Here is a 24027-nt window from a genome sequence, read left to right on the forward strand (position 1 = left end):
AACAACATGTATAACTTTCTTTCTCATTTCACTTTACAGTTTGTTATTTTCTGTACAATAAATAGACAAATAAAAGAACAACAATCAATGCTGTGGTAAAAATCTAAAATTGTTATTTAATCATTATAACTGGATCTTATATGAAGTAATATTATATCAGTCCTAAAGTATTAGTTATGGTTCATTGGTAGTTTCTATAATGACGATCAGTCATCGTCTATAACTATTACATCATTATTGGATATAGAGTCTTCATCGTCTATTACTATGATATCATTATTTACTGTGCAGTCTCTGGATTCTGTAGATTTAGGAAATTATTTTGTTTTCCTGGTGCCAGCAGTACTGTTGGTTACCTCCATTAGTTTTATGTAAGGACTCAATGTTATATCATGACCATGAATTGCAGTTGTCTCTGTTTTCTGTTTCTTACTTTGGCGTAATGGTACGATTGGGCGGATCCTTAGCTCTTCTTTGATGTTAGAGAAAGGTTGTCTCTTTCTGTCTGCCTTATGTGCTGTGCTCTCTCTATCACCAAATGCTGGGAGTGCAGTAGCTGTTTGTGGCATTGCAGTTGTCTCTGTTTTCTGTTTCTCACTTTGGCGTAATGGTTTGATTGGGCGGATCCTTAGCTCTTCTTTGATGTTAGAGAAAGGTTGTCTCTTTCTGTCTGCAGTGTTGCTGATAATCTTACTTGATTTTAGTTTTACTGTGTCAAAACTTGTACAGGGTCTCTTAGGATGACCAGAGCTGGTGTTTAAAATCATTAGGTAGTTTTGATGATTTACATTGGTCTTATTAGAAACAGACGTGATCTTAGAAGAAGTTGCATCTAAATTTGGTTCCCAGAAACCGACTGCCTCAGACTTATTATTACTGCATTGGATGTTTCCTCTGCCAGGACTTTGGGGGAGAATATTTTTTTGAGATGATGGGGTTGAGTGACTTCTCCTTGTTGGCTTCACAGTTGATGTAACTCCCTCTGACAGCTCATTTATTTCTCTTGAATATGTCCTCTTTCTTCTTCTTCTCTTTTTTTCAGCCTTCTCATTTTTTCTTCTGTTGCTCTTTTCCATCAGTCCTCTGTCCTTGAGATTGGGGGATAGGGCTACACTCTGTAAGTCCGCGTTATCGTCCTGTTGTTGATTCTTCTGTTGGTGTTTCTCTGCTGACAACACAATTGATCTACAGGATTCAGATTGGTGTTCTCTCGTCTCAATGGGCTGAGGATATACAGAGAGTAGAAAACCATCATTGATTTTGAATGATGTTGATAATGTTAAACTTGGAAATAACTATTTAAGGCATAAATAAATCTGTGGTTCTCCAAATGATGCAGAATTACATGTGTCAGAATGCTGGCAGCTATACATCTACAACACTTATAGAACCATGAGTTACCCGAGCCCGCTGTAAGGAATAAACTGTTATAAGTTAAAAGCATTTTATTGTCCTTTCCTCACCTCCAATGGTAACACGTTCTCATCCACTTTCAGTTCATCAATGAGCGTTTGGAAATCTATATCTCTATTTGGGGACAGAATTGCATCTAAGAATGCTGGATGGATGATGTCTTCAACCTAGGAACAGATTCATAAACACTTTGTAAATGTCAGGATTTAGTCGGTGTAAGTAGATATCAATATTACTTGGACATAGTAATTAAGGATTATTTGTAAATGTGTAAAGGTGCGGCCCTAAAGAGAACAATACTGTTATGATGTCATGCACCTATGATTGCACCTGTTTATATAGGTTCTCCTAGGGATTTGGACTAGTAGATGGTGGTGACTGCAGGGATGTAAAACTGTGCTCCTTCTGATACGAGGAGCTGGGGGATTAGGGGTTTAATTTTTCAATATGGACTGGACATAAGACCGCTTAGATCTGCTCACATGCAAAACAAGATATATTAACACAGAATAAGATATTTAAAATATGAATAATAAAGAACCAATGCTTCCTTACTGTTATCTCATTTTACTAAGATAGAAATGTATCTTCAAGAAGATAAACATTGTAAAAGTTGCTTATAGTTACGGATCCAGAAAGGATGGTAGGCAGGACTTCCAGAGTGACATTTATGTATTTCCAGCATCAGACTTCCCATCAGTGACTGCGATCCTGCGAACAGTAATGTAGAGCGAAGGATCCTTCCCAAAGCAGAAGGTGGACGTGCTCCTTACACACCCCGATGCCAAATAACCAGATTTCTGCAAACTTAAATTCCTAGATAATATGTGATTAGTACATGAAATTTAGTATGTTTATAAAAGATTATGTATTTTATCAAGAGAAATGAAATACTGATGATCAAGCATATGAAACTACACAATACAGATCTGGTGCCATTAGTGATCTGTATAACATGTATTTTACCTGTGACAGAAACTCCGGCTGATCACACAGAGTCTCTATGTAATGTAGAAGTTCTGCTTCAGGTGAGTCCTCTGATGCATTGTTCTCTTGGTAGGTGTCCAGTTGTGTTGTAGCTTCAGACTTGGCATTGGTCTCTTCATATACGCCTGCTTCCAATGACCCCACTGTCTCCATATTGATGTCAGTTGGCAGAACAGTCACACTGGCAGAGGAAACAACACAAACTGGCCATAGAACCTCGTTGCCCCAAATTATTGTGGGTGGAACATTAGGGTTAGGAACATTGGAAAGCTGTGAGATGATCTTCTGTTTATTGAAGAAAGTCATAGTGACCTTGAAAATAACAATAATTGTGAGTTATTATTTACATCAATATTCATTATAACATAGAAAAAAACATTGTTTTTCATACAATATCACCAATATATACAGCGTCTTTCAAATAAGTTATGGTACAGTTTTTTATCTTTAAACCAACCCATCAAAATGTATTTCCTTAATTTATGGTAGAGACTTTTTGGCATCTTAGTAAAATATTATGATTTTAATTTAATTACTGAAAGTATAAAATATCTATTGACAATCACCTGTTTTTGTCACTGGTACAATTGAATATGTGGGTTCAGGTACTAATTAGTTTTTTTGTTTTCACGACCATGGCTTTATCTGTGAGGAGTTTGTATGTTCTCCCAGTGTTTGCGTGGGTCTCCTCCGGGTGCTCCGGTTTCTTCCCACACTCCAAAAACATACTGGTAGGGAATTTGGCTGATAACAAATTGACCCTAGTCTTTGTGTCTATTTGTCTGTGTGTGTGTTACAGAATTTAGACTGTAAGCCCCAATGGACTGATGTGAGTGAGTTCTCTGTACATTGCTCTGGAATTACTGGTGCTATATATATATATATATATATATATATATATATATATATATATATATTTCTCTATTATATGTAAATCCAGTTGACTTGAGCAGTGGATCATATGTGTCTGGTCACCTGCACGAAGCTCAACAGATATGAGGCAGTGTGAATATCACAGGTGGGATCATGTGTTACGTTCTACAGCTCATTTAAAAATAAACAGCCTCAGCTACTGGCATGTGCTGAGACCAGTACATCATTTACTGGTTTATTCCATGGGGGCTTACCTTGCCTATACCAGTGGTTCATTCAAGTTTGGTTAATACATTTATAGATTATAGCCTTTTCCACACCAGTAGGAGATCTTTTCTATAGGTCTTATATATCATATGGGTATGGCAATAAGAGTTAGTATAGAGTTATAGGAAGGATTTGGCATGATGAAAATGTGAAGGACTTTTGACTTATAACTCTGTGTATTATTGGTCTGATTGTACAGCCAAAGACGGTAAGACTATTTGTGAGGAAATTATACAACGCTTCTATATGTATACCTGCAGTCCAGGAAGAGACTTAACCAGAGTAGGATTAAGTATTAAATAAATTAATAAATTATTTATTGGTCCTTTAAAAACATACATAATAAGAATGTTTGTGCTAAATGGGGTTACATCAAAAACACCAGAATACTATAGTTATGGGGGAAAGAATAGAGCAAAAAGTAGTAGACACTATAAAAAAAATACTAAAATTAATATTATCAGTAATATTAATAATTAATGAGACTTTACATAAACACTTTACCAATGCACCTTATAAAGTAGGTAAACCAGAGTTGTACATACAATACCACCATTATATGTGTATATTTCAACACAATATTTGCTCATGATATTTTTTTAAAACCAATCCAGTAACCTACCTTTACTTAAATTATTATAAATACTTTTATTATTTCTATAAAGAACATGTAGTTTAAACTCACAAATCTTAAAATACCTATTAGGACTTACCTGTATTTACACTGGTACAAGGGAACCAGTATATATATATCTAGAGTTGTTGTTTTATATTCTGTGATAAAACTCACTAGGATTCAGCTGTGGACCATATATCTGATGATAGACAAGGAGCTGGTGATTCTGTGTCCGATCACTTCCACGGTGCTCACCAGCTCTGAGGCAGTTTGAATATCTCAGGTGGGATGATGCATTATGTTTTAGAACACAAATCAAAAATAAACAGCCTCAGCTACTGGCATGTGCCGAGACCAGTACATCAGTTACTGGTTTATTTCCATGGGGTGTTCACTTGCTTATAATAATGAATTATCACAGGCCACAATTTAGATTATAATATTATAAAGGAAAAATTAGGCCTCATAAATATATGAAGGACACTTGACTTATAACTCGTTGTATTACTAGTCTATTTTTATTTATTTGGCGTAAAAGTAGGACCAACTAAGGCACTAATTTCTTTCGATTTTCCTGTGTAAATATGGAACTTCAATACACAGGAAATATTAGCTGCATTGTGAATGTAACACAAAACATATTAATATTATCTATAATACTGAAGTGACATTAACAAATGTAGTAACATCTGTGTATTAATGCTCTATGATTTCATCTTTTATTTAATTGAAGGATTAGTAAATATTTTATTCTAATTTTTCCAACCACTGTTCAGATGATAAACTTGCATCACGTCATTTTAGGCCCGCAAATGCGGGATGCGGGAGACTTGCCAGCTCTCCTGGGAGTCCGTCCCGAATTTTGGGAGTCTCCCGGACATTCCGGGAGAATTATCAAGTATAACTAACGTACATAAGGCCCTGGTGCTCCATGTTTGGAACAGAGCTACAAGATACTGTATGTAATACGTAGGTTATACAATAATGCTCAATAATGGAGCAGAGCTGACCTCCGCCACCTCAAAGGTGATGAAAGATTTTGGTGCAAGGAGATGGGGAGTGAGCAGCACAACACAATGTATATTAACGATTAATCACATACTATGCGGTCACTGTCTACTTTGTCTTTCTCCTCTTGTGGACACGTTCCTGACGGATGACCATGTAAAGCGATGGCAAATGTGGAAGACAGAGAGTAAATGCCATGCACTTTCCTCCATACCTATCTTGTTATGTGAACCTAAAGTGTAGTGTGCACCATCCATTATACTACATCAGAGGTGTCCTGCAGCTCCGCTGTCTCACTCCTCGCTGTCCTCCACTCTGGTCTGTGGTGTGTAGCCCAGAAGAGGGACAGACAATTAGCACGGACATCATGCTCACATGGAGCTACGGCCAAATATGAGAACATCTATTTTAGAGGAGACTATAGAGCTCCTGTAATGCCATTGTGGGAGGGGTATGGGTACGGGAGGTTTATAACTAAGGCCTATTGAGTAAGAACACATATAGTAAGAATGATTTTGCTGCAAGAGGTAACAACAAAATACTTTCACATTGTCTTATTTCCCCTAAGAGTTGTGATAGGAACTGTAAGGCAAAAGCAGTGGATACCATAAAATTAATAAAATATATAAATTACAAATAATACTAACAATGAATTGCAGTTTGCATCAAAATTTTACCAATATACCAACCTATGAGGTCATATATTACCACTATTATACTGTATTTTTCAGTACAATTTTTGAGCATGGTATATTTTTAACCCAATCCAGTAACCTGTCCTTGTTAAAATTATTATACATACTTTAGTGATTTTCATAGGGACCATAAAGACTGAAATACCGACTGAGACCTGTGTTTATCCTGGTATAATGGAATATGAATAATCATATAATGATTGGTATTCTAACAGGTGATGATTAGTTTGATATGTAAACTCAGTTGAATTTTGCTGGAAGATTCTATTTGTAGACAGGGAGACAGTGTGAGTGTGTCTATCACCTCCACAAAGCTCAACAGTTTAATAACTAGAAGATACAGCCTCTGCCTTGTCCATAATACTTTCACCACCCATTGTTTGTCGTTATAAAAGTCAAATGATGTTCTAGAACAGTGTGAAGAATAAACAGCCCCATCTGCGGACATGTGCTGAGAGTATTGTATAAATTGGTTTGGATGATAAATCATGCAAGATGTATAACTTCCCATACTAGTGTATTGTTCACAAGTATCTCATTATTATGATCTCCACATTGAAGTTCTCAATATTTTTGCAGTTCTTTCTCATCTACATGATCTACCCATGTACATTTATGTTACGTGTATGTATATCTATACATGTGTGGACTATATTGCCTCTAGAAAGAAGAGAATATTTTATTCTATATTTATTAAACTTGTTTAGAAGGTTTTTGAAGTTAATTTATTAAGTTATAGTTTATTTTACATTTGAAAATGTTATTTATTTTAACTTTTTTTAGTTGTACAAAGATGACACACAGATGAGCGAGAGCAGCCGCTATTTGTCAACTGAAGTTTTTGGTCACACAAGCAGAGGTGGGCAGATGTAGTGTAGGAGCTTATCCTTGTCCCCTGAGCTCTGGGGCCGCTGGAGTTGCAGCTTTGACTTAAGGATCCTTTACATCTGGAGAGTAAAAATATATATATATTACACACACACACATAATTTGAAAAATATACAAAACCTTTAATTAATATGCAGCACCCCAAAACCTTGTTCACCACTTTATTAAATATAAAATAATGTCTTCTTTACTGATCCATCATGGTCACACCTGCCCCCTTTTTTATTTATTTATTGGCTTTTAATTGCACATTGCACTGCATGTGGGAAGTGTTTTGCCTCATGGTCTTTGTAATTTGTTTGGATTTTGATTGGTTATGGGCAGGGGAGGGCTGGTACATTTTAGCTCATGGGGCAAGACTTGACTAAGCAGCCTATTAGGGACATTTTAAAAGAAAGAAATGCAGGTGACCCAGCCCAAGATAGCCCACTATGGGAACAGCCCGGGGGGCAGATGTCCCCCCTGCTCCCCAGCCCAGCCTGCCCCTAGTTATGGGATATGTGAACATAAGATAAGATGATTGTGAGGATGATGCTGACAGCCATACAGAAACTACTTGAGTATACACAAACAGAACTGACATCCCTCCACCAGATAAACCAGTGTGTTGAAAACAATATAGGTAACCGTTGGTTTGTCAAAAGAATTGGTGAGACCATTCATTTATTTCAGGAGTTGCTGAGAACAGAGGTTATATACCTGCTTCATGTTCTTTCATTGCTCCTGTGTTCCCAGTTAAAACATCAGATTACGCAAAGCGCATGATGATGGACTACAGGGGTCAAATCAAAACACTGATGCCCGTTTCGCTCCGTGGCTTTTTCAAGTCTTGGAAAAGCCACGGAGCGAAAGGCGCATCTTCGTTTTGTCTCACCTATCCTTTATGCTACTAGTTTTTACCAAGAATCGCTCCCCAGTTTCTATTAGGTAGGGAATTTTCACATAATCCCGCGATTCTTGGAACTCAGCCTCTGCTAATTTCAATGTCTCTGCTATAGTTTATTACAGCCTAATGCTGCTTAGTACTATCTAATAGGATCTTATTATAGATCCTACGGCTATTACCCAAGGATATATCAATACCGCTTACCTGTTTTTCAAAGAGGATTATAACTACTAATGCTATGCCTTTTTGAATATAATCCTTAATGGGCACTGTATACCTGGGTTAACAACTATCTTTGTTACATGATATTGTAACGCTAACCCAATTTAATTACTCACTTATCTTTTCTTAGCGGATCGTACATATTCAGCAATAGGCAACTGAGGTTTCTCAGTTGGTTTCTCATCACAGTCTATATTTGATGGACATATATTATACCAACTAGGTGTCTAATAGACGCAGTATTGTAGCACTATTCAAGCTTGAATTCTCAAACTCATGAGGATATTGGTGGGACTTTGCAAATTACCTTGCATTTTAATCACCTATCACTTATTTTTATTTTCTTTTTTAATTATTTTGCTCATTCTCTTTCCATGATTTTAAACAATCTCAATAAAAGTTATATTTTACTGAGCACTCAAGGAGTGCCTCAAATTACACTGTCTTTTTCTTCACTTCCCCTCTCCATATTCCCCTCTATACACTATGTGTCAACAAGCCTTTTATAATATTCAATCTATGTTCTCGGAGCCTAGTTTTCAAGGACCATGTGGTACGACCTACGTACTGGAGGCCACAAGGGCATCTCAGTACGTAGATTACGTACTCTGTATCACAATTAATAAAGTGATTAATTTCAAATTCTGAGCCATTTCTAGCAGAAGTTATACATTTTTTTTACCATTTTCCAGATGTTTACAAGTCAAACAGATATTCTTGTTGCATCTATAATACCCTATCAATTTTGAGGGTAACCATGTAGTTTTACTTTCAATATTACTATCTAACAGAGAGGAAGTCTTACTTTTCAAGGCACTAGGGGCCAAGAAGTGTTTAAGAATGTTGTTTTTCTTAAAAACAATTCTTAGCTTCGGTTCCAATACATTGCCCAAAACTGAGTCATGTAATAAAACTTTATAATTTCTTGACACTATATTTCTAATTTGATAAGATTGACTGTTAAACTTAGAAATAAAAACCGGTAGTTGGTTATGATCAGATATAGTTTTACTTTGATGTTTTTTAGGAACCAATAGACTACATCTATCGCATTGTAATGCAGACTGCTTAGCCTCTTTAATTAAACCTTCTGGATAACCCCTATATAAAAAGTTAGCATACATAATGTCAGCCTGTGAACTAAAGTCTTCTAATCTAGAGCAATTTCTTCTTAATCTATTCATTTGTCCCTTAGGTATGTTCATTATCCATGGTTTAAAATGACTGCTAGTATAATGGAGGTATGTGCTGGAATCCACTGGTTTGCTGTAATTAACAGAAACAATAGACCCATCACTTACCGAGAGAGTGACATCCAGGAAGGTGATAGAAGAAGAATTAAAAGTGTGTGTAAATTTTAACCCATATGAATTAGTATTAAGATAGGAAACACAATTCTGAGCAGATGCACCCTCACCATCCCAAATAATAAATAAGTTGTCAAAGTATCTGCCATAGAGGACCAGATTCCTGCCGAACGGTCCCCCCCACACGAGGTCATTTTTGAACTCCCCCATGTAGAGGTTAGCATAGCTCTGCGTGAATCTGGTCCCCATGGCAGTACCCATCACCTGAAGATAATATGTGGATTCAAATAAAAAATAATTGTGAGTGAGAATAAATTGAATGGCGTCATGAAAAAATTTCTGGTGACCTAAAGAAATATTAGAATCTTTTTCTAAAACCCTTTTGATAGCCGCTAAACCTGTTGAATGAGGAATATTTGTGTACAATGACTGTACATCTAAAGTCAAAAAATTATAATTAGATTGCCAAACTTTATCCTTAACCAACTGTAATATATGCATAGTATCTCTAATATAAGATTTTAATAACAAAACATATTTTTGGAAAAAATAATCTACATAAAAGGAGAAATTTGAAGTAACACTGTTACTGCTTTCCATGTCTATAATATAGTTACACAAAATATATTCTACTAATTTCATAACTGTAAGACAACCGCTTTAGTTCTATTTTTAATAAGCTCTGTTTTTTCCTTTTTTTTTTAATAAAAAATATATAATCACCATAAGAAGAATGACAGACATTGGCAGTCGCAGATGGACATTTAACTTTTTTAACCCCCTTAGCTAAATTAGCTGTGCCTTTCCATCCCATGGCTACATTACTCCATTGCCCCAATCTCATTTATATATATCATTATAACAAGAAATATAAAGAATTTAAAAATAACGTGATTATTATTATTATTACAAATAGAAGTAATTCACATTTCATTTTTTTTAATGCTTATAGGCCTCTGCCAAAAATAAATATGGCAGGATAATGGAACAAGGGGTACCCTGCTGCCAATGCTATTCTGTCACCCTGGGCCCGGAATATACAGTCTTGTCCCAAATCCAGGCCTGGACAGTAGTCACAGGGAACACTGAGAAACTATACAGACACAAAATAAGCACCAATAGACAGAATTGTTCCAAATCTTACTACATTTTTGTGGACATGCTGTAAAAATATTGTATGCTTGAAAGGGACAAGTGGCTCATTTATCATTGGATTCCATCTACCATATGAGGAAACATCGTAAAAAAAAACAATTGTTTTCTTGGTAAGATAGTTTAAGAAGAAGTAGCTTGCTGTGTCCATCAAACCAAGAACATAGCAGTTCATTTATATAAAAGCATTGCAGAGAAATTGTGAAAATGATTGTAAAAAAAATGTCCTACATTAAGGAAAACTTCAATGTTTTTACCCAAATAGCACCTTGCATTTGTCCTTTGCCAGGTGTGACCTGACAAAAGTGTTACTCTTTGTTACCTACTCTCCCAGAATGTCCGTGAGACTCCAGAATGTCTGAGAGTTCTCCCAGACTCCCGGGAGAACAGGACAACCTCCTGAATCCAGTCACTTTCTTAGTGACAGGAGCAGAGGGCGGGCCTTAGTGCCGCGATTCTCTGTGAATCATCCTGGCCCCGCCCCCTGACGCAATAGGCAAGAAAATCATTTTGCGTGAACTGATTACGCAATTCCTGCGGGCCACGCCCCCACAATATGTCTGTGTGTATGTTAGGGAATTTAGACTGTAAGCTCCAATGGGGCAGGGACTGATGTGAATGAGTTCTCTGTACTGTGCTGCGGAATCAGTGGCGCTATATAAATAAAAATGGTGAAAAATGGTGATAATAGATGGGGCCACAATAGGACCATTTCATTGCTCTACCCCAATGTACCCAGACATCTCCACCCGCCTACCCACTGTACCAATGAGACCTGTGATTACGGCTTCCAGCAGTAGGCTGAAGGAGAATCTTTTTTCTTATTACATCTACTTATTTTGTCATTTCCTATTGTAAAACCTCACTGTTCAGCTTCAGCAGATGGGCAGCATACTGTAAATAGCAGGTTTTCCATTGCAATCATATATTTCTTGTCATTCCACCTGCTCATGGCTTAATGCCACTGGGGTTAAACTGACTTTCATCACAGGGCTGTCAGTTGATCAGTAAAGTACCTGGTGATGAGTGCTGAGATGTGAATAATTGCATTGCGCATGAGGGATACAATAAACTATGACAAACGTCATTCAATTCTCTTCACGTACCTGAAAAACTCAGCAGATCATATTTGTTGCCAGCATTATGGATGTTTCTCCACTCTCATTAAGTCAATAAAGACTGAACCTGCAGAACAGGCAAAAAGGAATGGATAGGTGAACCTAAAATATTATTTTACTGTTAGTAATTTCACCTCTGGCATTTATAGTACACCATACTTAATGCAAATCAATTTTGACCATTTAAATCAGGAATATAATAAAACTGATGATGCTTTCAACAAAGTTTGCAAGTTGAATATATTGTATTAATTGAAGGTTTCGCTCTCTTTTTGGTTATACATTTTTTTTAATATATACCTATAAAATTTAAATGTATTAATACATGTTGAAGTTGAATATATTGCAAGTAGTATAAATGCATTTTAACACTTTACAGTAATGGGTGATTGTAGGTGAACTAATTATCAATGGTAGAAATTTTTGGAACAATAGTTCTACTTTAAACAAATTAATTCACATTTTTTTAACACTGGTTTAAACAAAAAAAAAAAAATCATTTAAATTATGTTTACTAGTATAAAAATTTTGTTTATTTTGTAAGTTTGTTAGATTTTTTTGTTTTTCATTTTTTTATATAGAGTTGTTTATTTAAACTGTTTAGACTTTACTATAATTGATACAAACTTAGAGTCTTAAAGTTTGCAGTTTAGTTTCAATCACCCCTATGGGTGATGTATTGGGATAGTGAATAAATGACTATTCCAATATTGTCAAGATATATCCATCTTTTAGCCACCCCACAGTTTACTACATACATGTTCTTTGTCCTTAATTCATAACGCTTATAATACAGGAGTCAGCTTCCTTGTATGTAACTTTGAGCAGGGAGATATCAATTACACAATTGACTTCCGCATTTTTCTAAAAATACAGGGTTCTACATATAATGAGCCAACATGAGGCAGCTGTCTCATGTCAATTGACTTGATGCAAAAGTATAAATCAACAACATTTATATTGATTGTAGCACTAATAATGTTTACAAATTACATTATTAACGTGTACACAATTCATAGAAATGTGTATAATATTCTATTTATGGCATGAGAAGAGTATATTTCCAGTTGCTGCATTAAGCAGCAGAAAGCACACCCCTGAACATACCCAGTAAATAAGCACCACTAATCCCCAGAGAATATGACGTGGACACATTTTGGATGCAGTATTGCCCATATCAGTTTTATTTAGACTGATATGGCCAATATAGAGTTATTGAAGTCAACTCATAAACATGACAATTTCAAAACAGTAATAGTGACAAACAAAACAAAAATTAACAAAAATGCCATCTCTAGCCACAATTAACATCAGCCCAGAGGGACCAATGTAACTATCCATGGTGCTGATTCAACTGAATCCTCAAGTGTCATTATGGTATTGTTTGGGACTCCAAGCATTAATGTGCCATTGTTTTAGAACTCCAAAATAAGTGGTTTCTTATTAAAATGTATTGCATTTCTGACAAACAAAATACCCAAAAATAAATTCTGGGGCCCTAATAAGAGATTTCTGGGCCCCAGTGGGGATCAAAAACCACAGATTGTGCATCTCTGAGCTTAACTAATATTCATGAAAATTAAGTCCATCAATTCACTAAGACTTAATGCATCATGAATTATCGGTCAATAGTGGTCTCAGTGTTGTCACTGTTTTCTAGTATCACGAGCAACAGCTTCACTACGAGCCACAATGGCTCGCTTGTTGCTGGTGCCAGATGTCCCAGTCAATGTCATGATGGGGCACTTTCTCAGTCAGCGCCGTGCCCCGGGATGAAAGCACAGCAGGACGTGTCCTCAACATTATGAATTAATTAATGCTGCGACCCGGCAAGTGTGGCAGCCGGGCCATTATTTTTTCAGCTGAGGCTCATTATTATGCTTGTTGGAGCCTGGCTCCTGATTGGCCACTGCTAGTATTTAGGGTAGCGAGGGCTCAGCCTCCCTGACGGTTATAGCGTTTATTTTCTAGATAGCTGACCTGTTCCAGTCAGTTCTGCAGATTTTGAATTTACCTGTTTATTTGTAGATTGCCTTAACCACTGTCCAAGTTTCTTGGACTTCCTTATTCGCAGCCAGCCCTGACCCTTTGCCTGTTCCAGACCACGGTATCCGCTACGGACTCTAGACCATGGCTTGTTTCTGGCCACCGCTATCTTCTGGCACCGCCTACTAATCTGTGCTGCGGTATTACTTCTAAGCTTACACTATACTAGAGTATAAGACCTGGGACATCTGAGTACATGTAAGCGCAACTAGCTCTACAGGAAAGGTGGCTGCTATAAGTGAAGACCTCTACGTCTAGTTCTGCAAGCTTATGATAATAGCCACTAGCCGTAACATCCAGTAAATTTATTTACTATAATTTTGGGAATATTGGATAAAAAATTTGACTCCACTGTATGGTTTGTGACCAGGTAGGGGGGCCTGCTAACATCTACTGGGGCAGATTTGATGGATAGGGGCAGCCAAGGGATTTCACCCAAGTCCAAAGGTTTTGTGCAACTGGCATCAGCCAATTTTAATCACTAAAGCTCCAAAATAAACAACTTGCCGTCCAGCTCTAACTATACATGGGTCACTCCTGGCTAACAAATTCAGACAGAAGCAAAAAGAAGGTTAAGCACAGTAACTTACAGGTAGATATCAGGCTTTCTCCCCCAGACTCTGCAGCCCCTCTCCTCAGGCAGTAAGAGACTGGCCGGTGCAAATCCTGATTACCAGTTGAATCACTGGTAACTTGGAAAACCCGGTTAATGGGCCTAATGGATAGAGCCCGCCCTCACTCTCCATCCATAACCCAAGGACCTTTTTCTGGCTTTTCAACAGGCATATAGCCCATTAGCAGCTCACAGACAATAACATTTTCCTGGGGTTTTGAAACAAGTAGGTTAGGAACCTAGGTGAAATATACCTGCCATCATACACTAATTCAGTGACTTTGCCACATTATGTAGCATTCCCTTTATCAATCATAATGATCATGCAACATAAGTGCTGTGGACTGTAAAAACCAAAAGCAACCTGCTGGTAAGGAGCAAAGGATAATGTGAAGATTTTAACTTTTCATTCTATTCTCATATTTGGTGAGTTTTACCTGTCATTTTATCTTAAAATACCTTAAGATACAGTAACAATACATGTCCTAAAACTGTCATCCCCTCTTCTGTCTGGGCTCTAAATTGGTCTTCAGTTCTCTAACTTGCAGTATCCATTCACAAACATACAAGCTTATAGCAGGAGGCATGTATTACATAGAAACATTAAAACAGCAAGCATCTCATTTAGTTGAAATACATCAGGTGAAGAACATAAATGAATGACACTGTATATGTTTGAAAGAATGAGTATATTATCACATGTCATACTTGTTGAGCATCCTGAGATCTCAATGTAACAGAAATTCAAATGACACAATGAAAGGAAACCTAAGACTACATTCACATTTTCTTTACATCATTCTCCTCTAATTGGGACTGGGAAGCAGATAGGGTATGTCAGGTGTAAATGATCTTATTATAACAAAGCAATAACCTCTGACAGTGCAATATTGTTTACATTAATCTGTGACAATACAACCTTTTCCATATTTTAAAAAAAACCTCCCCTAAATACATTAGAGGCCACTGTGAACACCCTATACCAGCAATAAGCAACATTATACACTTCAGGTGTCACATTACCTTTAATCTCAATGAGTGGTGGAAGTGGGCTGAGATATGGTGGTAGGCAGATTGGTCCCACTTAAACTGTTGGTGTGATTGTAAATTTTGTTCAAGGACTGAGTTCCAGCACCTTTTGGCAATCTTTAAAAAATATTTTGACTTAATGAGTGGTAAGTGAGTGGGTGCATATAATTACAGATTACCTCCACAATGTTCTGGTTGATTTTTTTTACGAATTTAAGGTCAAATTGTAAATCTTTATAAAAGATAAATCAGTCTTGAAGTTACAACTTCTTTGGCTAGAACAAGTGACTCAAAATAACTGAAAAGATAGGCATTTTGAGCTGTTTGTGGTAGTTAACTAAAATAGATGTCTAAGATGAGTAAATCCCTCAAATATTACCCTAGCCGTCTTCCTGGTAATAGAATTCCCTAATACCACCACATCTCTAGACCTTCCAACTTTACCATCCCTAATGTTTCTAGAAGAGCTTTTCTCCTGGCTTTAAGAGATAGTAGTCCTGTCTAGAACTGCCATTCCTAAATTTCTATCTGTAGTTTTCAATGTTTAATCTCTTTAAATTCAGGTTCTCGTTTTACCCACCTTATCTTAACTTATAGAAACTGGCTATTATAGCAAACTCTATTGCAGAACAATAATTTTTTTTGGGATGGGCTTTATGGGCTGAGTAAACTTCATGTCACATGAGTGTCCCGGTTATCTGTTTTAAAATGATAGGGACCTTTGCTCCACAACTCTCTCTGTAACATTGACTATATAGTCGAGGATCCATGTAAAGCTCTAATCAGAAAAGATATTCAAAAGAGGGGCACTGTGTGTTGCTTTCCCATAGTCAGATATTTGGTGACCAAAAGCAGATACCAAGGAGCACAGGTAGTTCTCTGCAGGAGAAGTGTTTGGGTTACGTAAAAAAAAGAAAAACAAGTGAAAAAATGTATTTGTGTAAAACTTTTCAGTATTAATGCACATAAGGTAGGGGATACATAATGTCATTTATTGGTGGGCAATCTCCTTTTGTGCATTAACAGTCAAAGAATGAATTATTAAAAATGAGTCCAACATCCTCATTTCCATGAGTAATCAGGCATAGTCTGGAAACATAGACATATAAAAAGGTGAATCCTGTGTGTGGTACCTTCTGTCAGGGATTTATATGATCCCCAGTGTTACACAACCAAATATTGTAACTAACACAGAGTTCTAGTTCACTGACTTTACATCTGAGCATAATCATGTATAATCAATCCATAAAGATACAGAGTTTGCTATAGTAGTTAACTGACCTGTCTCACTAATTAACACCGATTAGATACATTATTTTGACACACTTTACACAAAGGGAATGTTGGATTTGACATGCTGTGACACTTGTAACACAGACGTTACATTGACATCTATTACTTCTATACCAGCATACGATACAGTATTTTGTCATAGACAGGCACAGTAGCAAAAGTGCCCATCTCATTTTATGCTTATTAAATTCTTATGGGCACATAGACAACATGAAAAAGTTTCCTTGTTGTTTTGAGTTCCTGTGTGATTGGGCCGCGCCAATGTACATGTTTGATATCCTAATGTATTCATCTGACTCATCCTCCTTGCTAAATTCACTTGACCATATTATGGCTCTTTAGCTGTTTGGTTCACTCTCATTTGCTATAAGTCATATAGGGAAAGAAAAGAGCTAAAAAGCACCATTTCACATAAATGTTTAATCTTTTTCAATTTAAATGTTCAGCATTCGCTAATCCAAAGCAGACACAAGGGGCTTAATTTGGAGTTCAACATAAAAGATGCCCATTTATGCATGAGAAAAGATGCATATTAATGCTTGTGTTCCCACAACTGTGTTCTAGAGTACACACATATTTTTACACTTTAAACCTTACATCTAGCACACAGATGTGTCTGGCACAAAGATCCAACAACAATCATCTTCAAAGCCAAAACTTGCACCTTGTCTATGTAGGTGCAAAATAGATGTCTCGCAGCTAACGTATTTCACGATATATGTAAGAATAAGACCATCTTAAATGACCCTACTGTAGTGCACTTACATGTTATTACCCCTTATTCACCTTTTCAAGCTCAAGGGGCTGCAAGTGCAAGCTTCATGCGCGGTACATCAATTTTACACTAGAACCATTAAGACATCTTTATAAATTTACTTACGTGCAACTCTAAGTAAGGCCTAAAGAGGGCGCTCAGGTGGGCTCCCCATCCTTGATTCTCCCATAACCAAGAATGGCTGCATTATATTATCCAAAAATCTTTCTTGTCAGAATAACTCTTATGTCCTGTATTATTAATGTGAAAGGCAATTCAATGTTATACCTCTACAGCAACAGGCATAGCACTTATGTAACATTATTGACTCAACAATGTATGATCCAATCCAGTAATTTAAAGACTCTTAAACTTGGGACATATTGCATCAAGTGTATCTCGTTGTTCACTGTCCTGTGCTGAGCTAGGAGCTTTTTACCCTCATTACTAGACAGAACCTGTCATATTATAACTACTGCCAAGACAGGCACATTTACCATCTAAGACTTCATATCGCTTGATTCAGCCTCACAATACTGAAATCAAAATTATCAGCTAACTTGGCAGGCTCAGGAGATTACACAATCTTCCAATCGTGTTGACAAGACATTACAGTAAAAACACTCATTCTTTTACCACTGTAGTCTACTTTCCAGTACCATTAATGTAGCACATTTAAGGAAATAGTTACTGCAAATAAAATTACTATTCTGCAAGCTCTCTGCTTGTATAAAGTATAAAGTTAGCCTTAAAAGACTTAATCACTTTTGCATGCACTCCTTTTGAGGATTAAAACACAGACAGATACGTGTATACTTCTATTATCACAATCACATTTCTAAAATAATGTTTTTGTCATTCCAAATTTATATATAATCAGAGCCACCATGACAAGACAAATCTGTTGTTGTTTTTATGACAATTAGAATAATGCTGATTGGGTTTAGTATTTGGCTCCTAAGCTTTTGTGCTACCTTCATTTTTTTTTTAAAAAAAACCCTCAAAACTAAGATGGCTATAAGGAAGCCAAAATATTCCTAAATAGATATTAAATGTAAAGTTATTTTTTAATAAACCAAACAATAAAAATACAACAAAAGGTCAAAGGTCTATCTATCTATCTATCTATCTATCTATCTATCTATCTATCTATCTATCTATCTATCTAATATACACATTCCCCTCTTCACATCATGGCTCTGCTCCATGTCTGTAAAGGAAACAATAGAATTCATCCTGGCTATTGTAATAATCAATGTCTGTTGAGAGGGTGATACAATGTTATTATGACCAAAGCCAATTCTCACATTATATTGATTAGAAATAGTGTCCTATATTTGCCTAGAGCAGTGGATCCCAAACTGTGGTTCCCTGGGGTGCCTCAGCGATCTCACAGGGGTGCCTCAGCCAGGGCCTGTGGTGAGCAAGGCGGGGGACTACTTGGTAATTATTTTGGCTTAGGGGTGCCTTGAAAAAATTATGGAAACCCTAAGGGTGCCTTGAACTGAAAAAGTTTAGATCCACTGGCCTAGAGTATTCTAAAAAGAAAGCATTTAAAATCACATACTCAACAGCAAAGTGTCTTTGTCTTTGTTAATGGTTTTTACTTATTGCCAAATATAAAATGTCCTAAGTATTCTGGCCAATTCAAAATGTGATGGATCCGGCTTGGTTTAACAAACTCTTGGTGAAACACATCTCAAAAATATTGAAGTTAATGTTTGACTTGACAACCATGGTGTGTATTATATGTGTATTATATGACGGATAAACTGTTAATTCTAAGTTTGAGTTTGGAGTGTGTGTTCTCAGCTCGCTGTTAGAATAAGTTAAACTTTAAAATATTGCCTTTGCTTGCTGTTCGAGTTTAAATGGCTACATTTTTTATACAGACCGCAAATGTTACTGTATTTGGTTTGAAGTTTGAATTTGTAGTTTGCATTGTAAACATTAAAATCCCCATATATTGTAAACATTTAAGCTCACAAAGTTAGAACATGGCCCAAACTTAGCTATATTTATACAATGTGTTTAAAGGTTGACATTTGTATTGTATGTGTGGGCATGAACATTTTAATTTGCTGAGTAAACTTGTTAGAGAAAAAAGACCCGAAAATGATATCAAGAAACAAACCTTCTATTTTTCTCCACTTCACCTGTACTAATTAACAATATTGTTTTATTTTAGGTTTACATTTAAGGTGACATGAAAATAAAGTAAAAAGGAACTGGAGTAGAACGAAAGGAAAAAGGGGAATTGTAGTGATTGGGATGGAGAGGGAGCAGAGGGTAAAGAGTCAGAAATGAGGAGAAAAAGGACAATAAAGGCTAATGGTCCAACAGCATTAGAGGGCTTAGAATCCAACAACATTAGAGGGCTTAGAATCCAACAGCATTAGAGGGCTTAGAATACAACAGCATTGGATTAGAATTAGAATTGAAGTGTCTGAAAAAAAGACTATTTATCATTTTACAGTTATTAATGGACTATTTTATTTTATACAATGCTAAACATGTCATGCTATTATATTCAAGTGTGACTGCTTCACCAGGAAATGTAAATACGTCACCTTTTAAAGAATTAGCTCCATACATTAACACAGCATATTGAGATATTTAACTGATGGGTGATAATACCAAATGGCCTGCAGAGAAAATTTGCATTAAACGACTGTTTTCAGCTAAAATGCAAAAAAAAACTTTTATAAAAGAACTTATAATAACCGGGAGATATTTTCCTATAGAACAGTTTTCTTGCCAGTAATACAACTGAAAGACACTGCGGGCAGCCTCATTTAGCCACATATAGCAGAACATTACGGCTAATAGAGAACAATAACTTGTACTCTGATGCACGGCAAATGTAAACAGAATTTCAAATATCTCAAGTTCTGTCAATGTAAAGAAAGATACAGTATTAGTAGCTCTTTTATATAAGGCTAACCAATAAACCCAAAGCTTAATTATCTAAAACAAATTACTTTTCTAAAAACTTTTTTATTTTGAATTAACTGAAATACAAATAGTGCAAGGCATTAATAAATGGGTTTGAATGACCAGGGTTATTTAAATGATAATAAAATGTAGATATTGAGAAACAGATTCAATCTGATTCAATATTTTTATAAATTAACAGTAATAAGTACTATGAAAACAATAATTAGCAATAGTAGGGTGAGGGAAGGAGAGGGAAGAGTCCTAATGGATAGCAGGTATTACTTGGAGGGTGATGATGAAAATAGGATGCATGGTTTGGTATTCTAACACTTACATTTTAAAGGATGAAGGATAAACTGAAAATTTAATTTTGGGTAGAATATGCTAAGTAAATCCTAGGGGTAAATTTATCAAGCTGAGAGTTTCCAGCGGGTTTGAAAAGTGGAGATGTTGCGTATAGCAACCAATCAGATTCTATTTATCACTTTGTAGAATGTGCTAAATAAATGACAGCTAGAATCTGATTGGATGCTATAGGCAATACCTCCACTTATCAAACCCACCGGAAACTCTCAGCTTGATGCATTTACCCCCTAGTCTCCAAAGGTTACTTACTTGGATTCTGGCAGTGAGGCTATTTAGAGGATCCCCCCACATCTGTGCTCCCAACAATGCCGCCATTGCTCCTTGATACTCATTGGCAGAGAACACAATGATTGTTGAAAGAAATATCAGTTCACCAGGAGTAGAAAGAGTAACCTCACACCCTACACTGGGCTGCCCTCTTCAGCTCCACTGCAGCTGAGCTCCCGACAAACATTGAAATGCAGCCATCGGTTTCTATATCCTTTAAGCAATCCATGTTATTGTCACTATACCTCCCAACATTCATCATTTTCATATTGTGACACTTTATGCTGTGAGGTCAAGAGCCACCAGCTATACTCAAAACTCAACTGTTGGGAATATAATTTGGTTTACCTGGAAAGGGAAAAAGTATTCACACTTCACGTTAAAAAGCAAAACACAATGACATTTAAATGGTTACTAAAGATAAAACAGACTAATACAAATTAAAAGGCTTCTTATTGTGTCCACAAATCTATATAAAAATGTATCCATACTATGACTTTTACTTTCTTACTAGCCTTTTCTAGACTTTATTAGAAAGTTCTTGCAGTGTCCTTCAATAAGAAATTGAAAAATAGAGCTTGATAAAAATCTCTGTTTCTCTTCCCATGGTCAAAGCTAAGTGCCTCATGTCTCAGTGATGTCACTAGATCCTAGTGAGTCAATAGGCTGCCTTCTTATTGATATTGATTTATCCCACAAATGACTGCTGCCACTATGTGTAGGTGATGGGTCCACTTTAAAACAGCTATTATATGTCTACTGGAGATTTTGAAAGCTTTTGTAATAAATTAACAATGCACTACCTATAGCGATAGTTTTACTTGCAATTCAGGTTAACCCAGAGCATACTGATTGACTAACATGCACCATCTTTAAATCCTGTGACCCTTCATAATATTTTAACTTCTGTAAAGGTGGCTAGCCACAAAGCAGTCTAATGTTTTGGCTCAATTGACCTGGATCTGTGGCCAATTTCGCGAAACACTTGGAAAACTCGATTGTGCAGGTTGGCAATTGGCTTAAATGACTAGCTCTCAAGGTAACCATATATCGTGAGTGGATTATGAGCGAAGACACATGCCAATGTACAGGCCACATTGACCAGCCACGAAGATCAAAGTCTGATTAATTCTGGTGAGATTTTTATATGATAGAATGGTCTTTCTGCAGAGTTCGTTTTGTTTCTATGTGTAATTGTGTTTATTGAAATGATTCGGGGCTACTCTATCATTTTGGAGATATTAAATGAAAAGTCATTCATAAACTGCAAAGAATAACTTGAAAAGTGCTGCGGAATTTCCTGGCACTATATAAACAAATGATGATGACGATGATGATGAAATGACTGATTGGAATCAGCCAGTAAGACAAATGATCTTGTTAGCAAAAAGTGTTATATAATGCACACGTGAGTTGATGAAATAGAAACTTAAATTAAATCTGTGCAAACTGCAAGTTCTAATTACTGTTAATTATGAAAATGTGTGTGGTATAAAGAATAACCACACACATGTACTGTAATATAAAGACATATTCGTCAAAGGTTCAGTGAGCTATACTTAAAGACGCAGCCTCAGCATGTACTTAGCATGGGATTTCAAATATACATATTATTTGCAATATGGGTGATAGATAGATAGATAAATAGATAGATAGATAGATAGATAGATAGATAGATAGATAGATAGTGCAAATAATAAATCAGTCATATTTTCAATTAGTTTCAGTTATTTATATTAAGCTATTGGTTTAATAATAAAGGTTTCAGAACTGTATGATTGCTTTATGTATTGCTCCCTTCTTCTTTGTACCTCTTGCGCAAGTTATCATTGCCAGCAATAAATAAACAGTCTGTCAATACGACACAACTGGCCCGGCTCACTTTCTTTGTCAACATGTTCTCTGATCTCTCTCTCTACATTTCAAACATGTTTCCCTTTGACTCAGCTCTGCTAGCTCTTCAGAATTTCAAGAGCATTTGGCACAATGTCCCTTAAAGCTGTTTGCAGATAGTAATTAAATAACTTACCCATTGGCTTATCACCTTCCATGTGAACATTTTAGAGAATGAAGGTGTTATTTATTAATGAGACATTAAGGTCTATTTATGTAAGAATTGCATAGTGCAAATTTGAATCTGTACAAATTTAAATTAACAACCTTATGTAGATACAATACATCTATATATTTGGTGTTTTTGTCACCCTATGTGCCTTTTGCATTGCATTGATCATAATACATAATAAGAAGACAGAAAGGGGCAGATTGAATTCGGCACGAGGCGATGTGATGTGTCTCTGGAACAGTCCGGAGACACATGATGTCAGAGATTATACTGAATTCCGGGTTTTTTTTCCTTGCGTCCCATACAGGTGCGCAGACAAATGTGTGGCGATTTCTTATTGTAAAGGTCGGCAATACGTGCATCTGAACAGTGTGGTGATGTTCAGCGGCATCTTGTGCTGGAATGAATCTGCCCCAAAGACTCTATTCAATAACACATTTACTTGCTTAGTATTTAGGTAAACAAATTTTATTAAATTTCATCTAAAAACCAAAAATGCTTAAGTAAAAACAATAAAAACACACTCAGTGAAATGAGATGATTAATACATCTTATAAAATCATGATCTACACTGGGTTATGAAGCAGTGTCGTTACTGGCACAATGAGTTAACATTCAAATAGCCTATGCAGCCAGAATCTGTGTTTGGTATTAACACAGCACCGTTTACGCTACTTCTTTTGATGGTTGTCAGTGGAAGACTAAAACTGGTTACAGCTCTGGTTGAGATTAATTCTCCCAAGCTGCAGAAGTCCCAGGCATTGTACACCAAAAGTTCTAATAGTTGGAGGTAAAGGGGATAATAGTTGCAGGTGATTGTGTGGTGGTCTGAGAGCGTAAAAGAAATCAGAAACTGAACAAAGTCTGGAGAAAAACAATTCAAAGCAATGACCATCATGATGAGTAGAAGAGACGGCCACTGGGAGAGGTCTACAGGAGGCTAGAGAGGAAAGCTTGGAGAAAGAAGGAGAATATGGATAATTAATGTGGATGTTGAAATCGCTCAAGATGATGGTGGGATGTCACAAGATAAGAAAACTTTGAATGAGCCGTGTAAGAAAAGGAAGAGCCCAAACCCACCTCCTAGTCTGATTCCTGGCATGGAAGAAGGAGAGACTACCATGAGAAAGGGCTGCAGGTGAAGCAGTATCTGATTATGTGAGCCATATTTATGTCATCACCAGAAAGTGGACTGAAGTCTTACGGGATAACACTTTGGATAAAA

General features: G+C 36.4%; 1 protein-coding gene across 1 annotated transcript in view; it reads right to left on the reverse strand.

Annotated features, from left to right (window-relative positions):
- Positions 1–265: 265 nt before the first annotated feature.
- Positions 266–24027, reverse strand: part of LOC142101817 (uncharacterized) — a 29107-nt gene continuing 5345 nt past the window's right edge. Inside the window, exons 2-4 of the mRNA XM_075186259.1 lie at positions 2380–2712; positions 1464–1580; positions 266–1223 (exon numbers count right to left, since the gene is read on the reverse strand). Coding sequence (XP_075042360.1) covers positions 318–1223; positions 1464–1580; positions 2380–2712 — 1356 coding nt within the window. The 3' untranslated portion in view covers positions 266–317. The remainder of the gene's footprint in view (positions 1224–1463; positions 1581–2379; positions 2713–24027) is intronic.

The sequence above is a fragment of the Mixophyes fleayi genome, chromosome 9 (assembly GCF_038048845.1).
Source record: "Mixophyes fleayi isolate aMixFle1 chromosome 9, aMixFle1.hap1, whole genome shotgun sequence".
In the NCBI taxonomy this organism is placed as follows: domain Eukaryota; kingdom Metazoa; phylum Chordata; class Amphibia; order Anura; family Limnodynastidae; genus Mixophyes; species Mixophyes fleayi.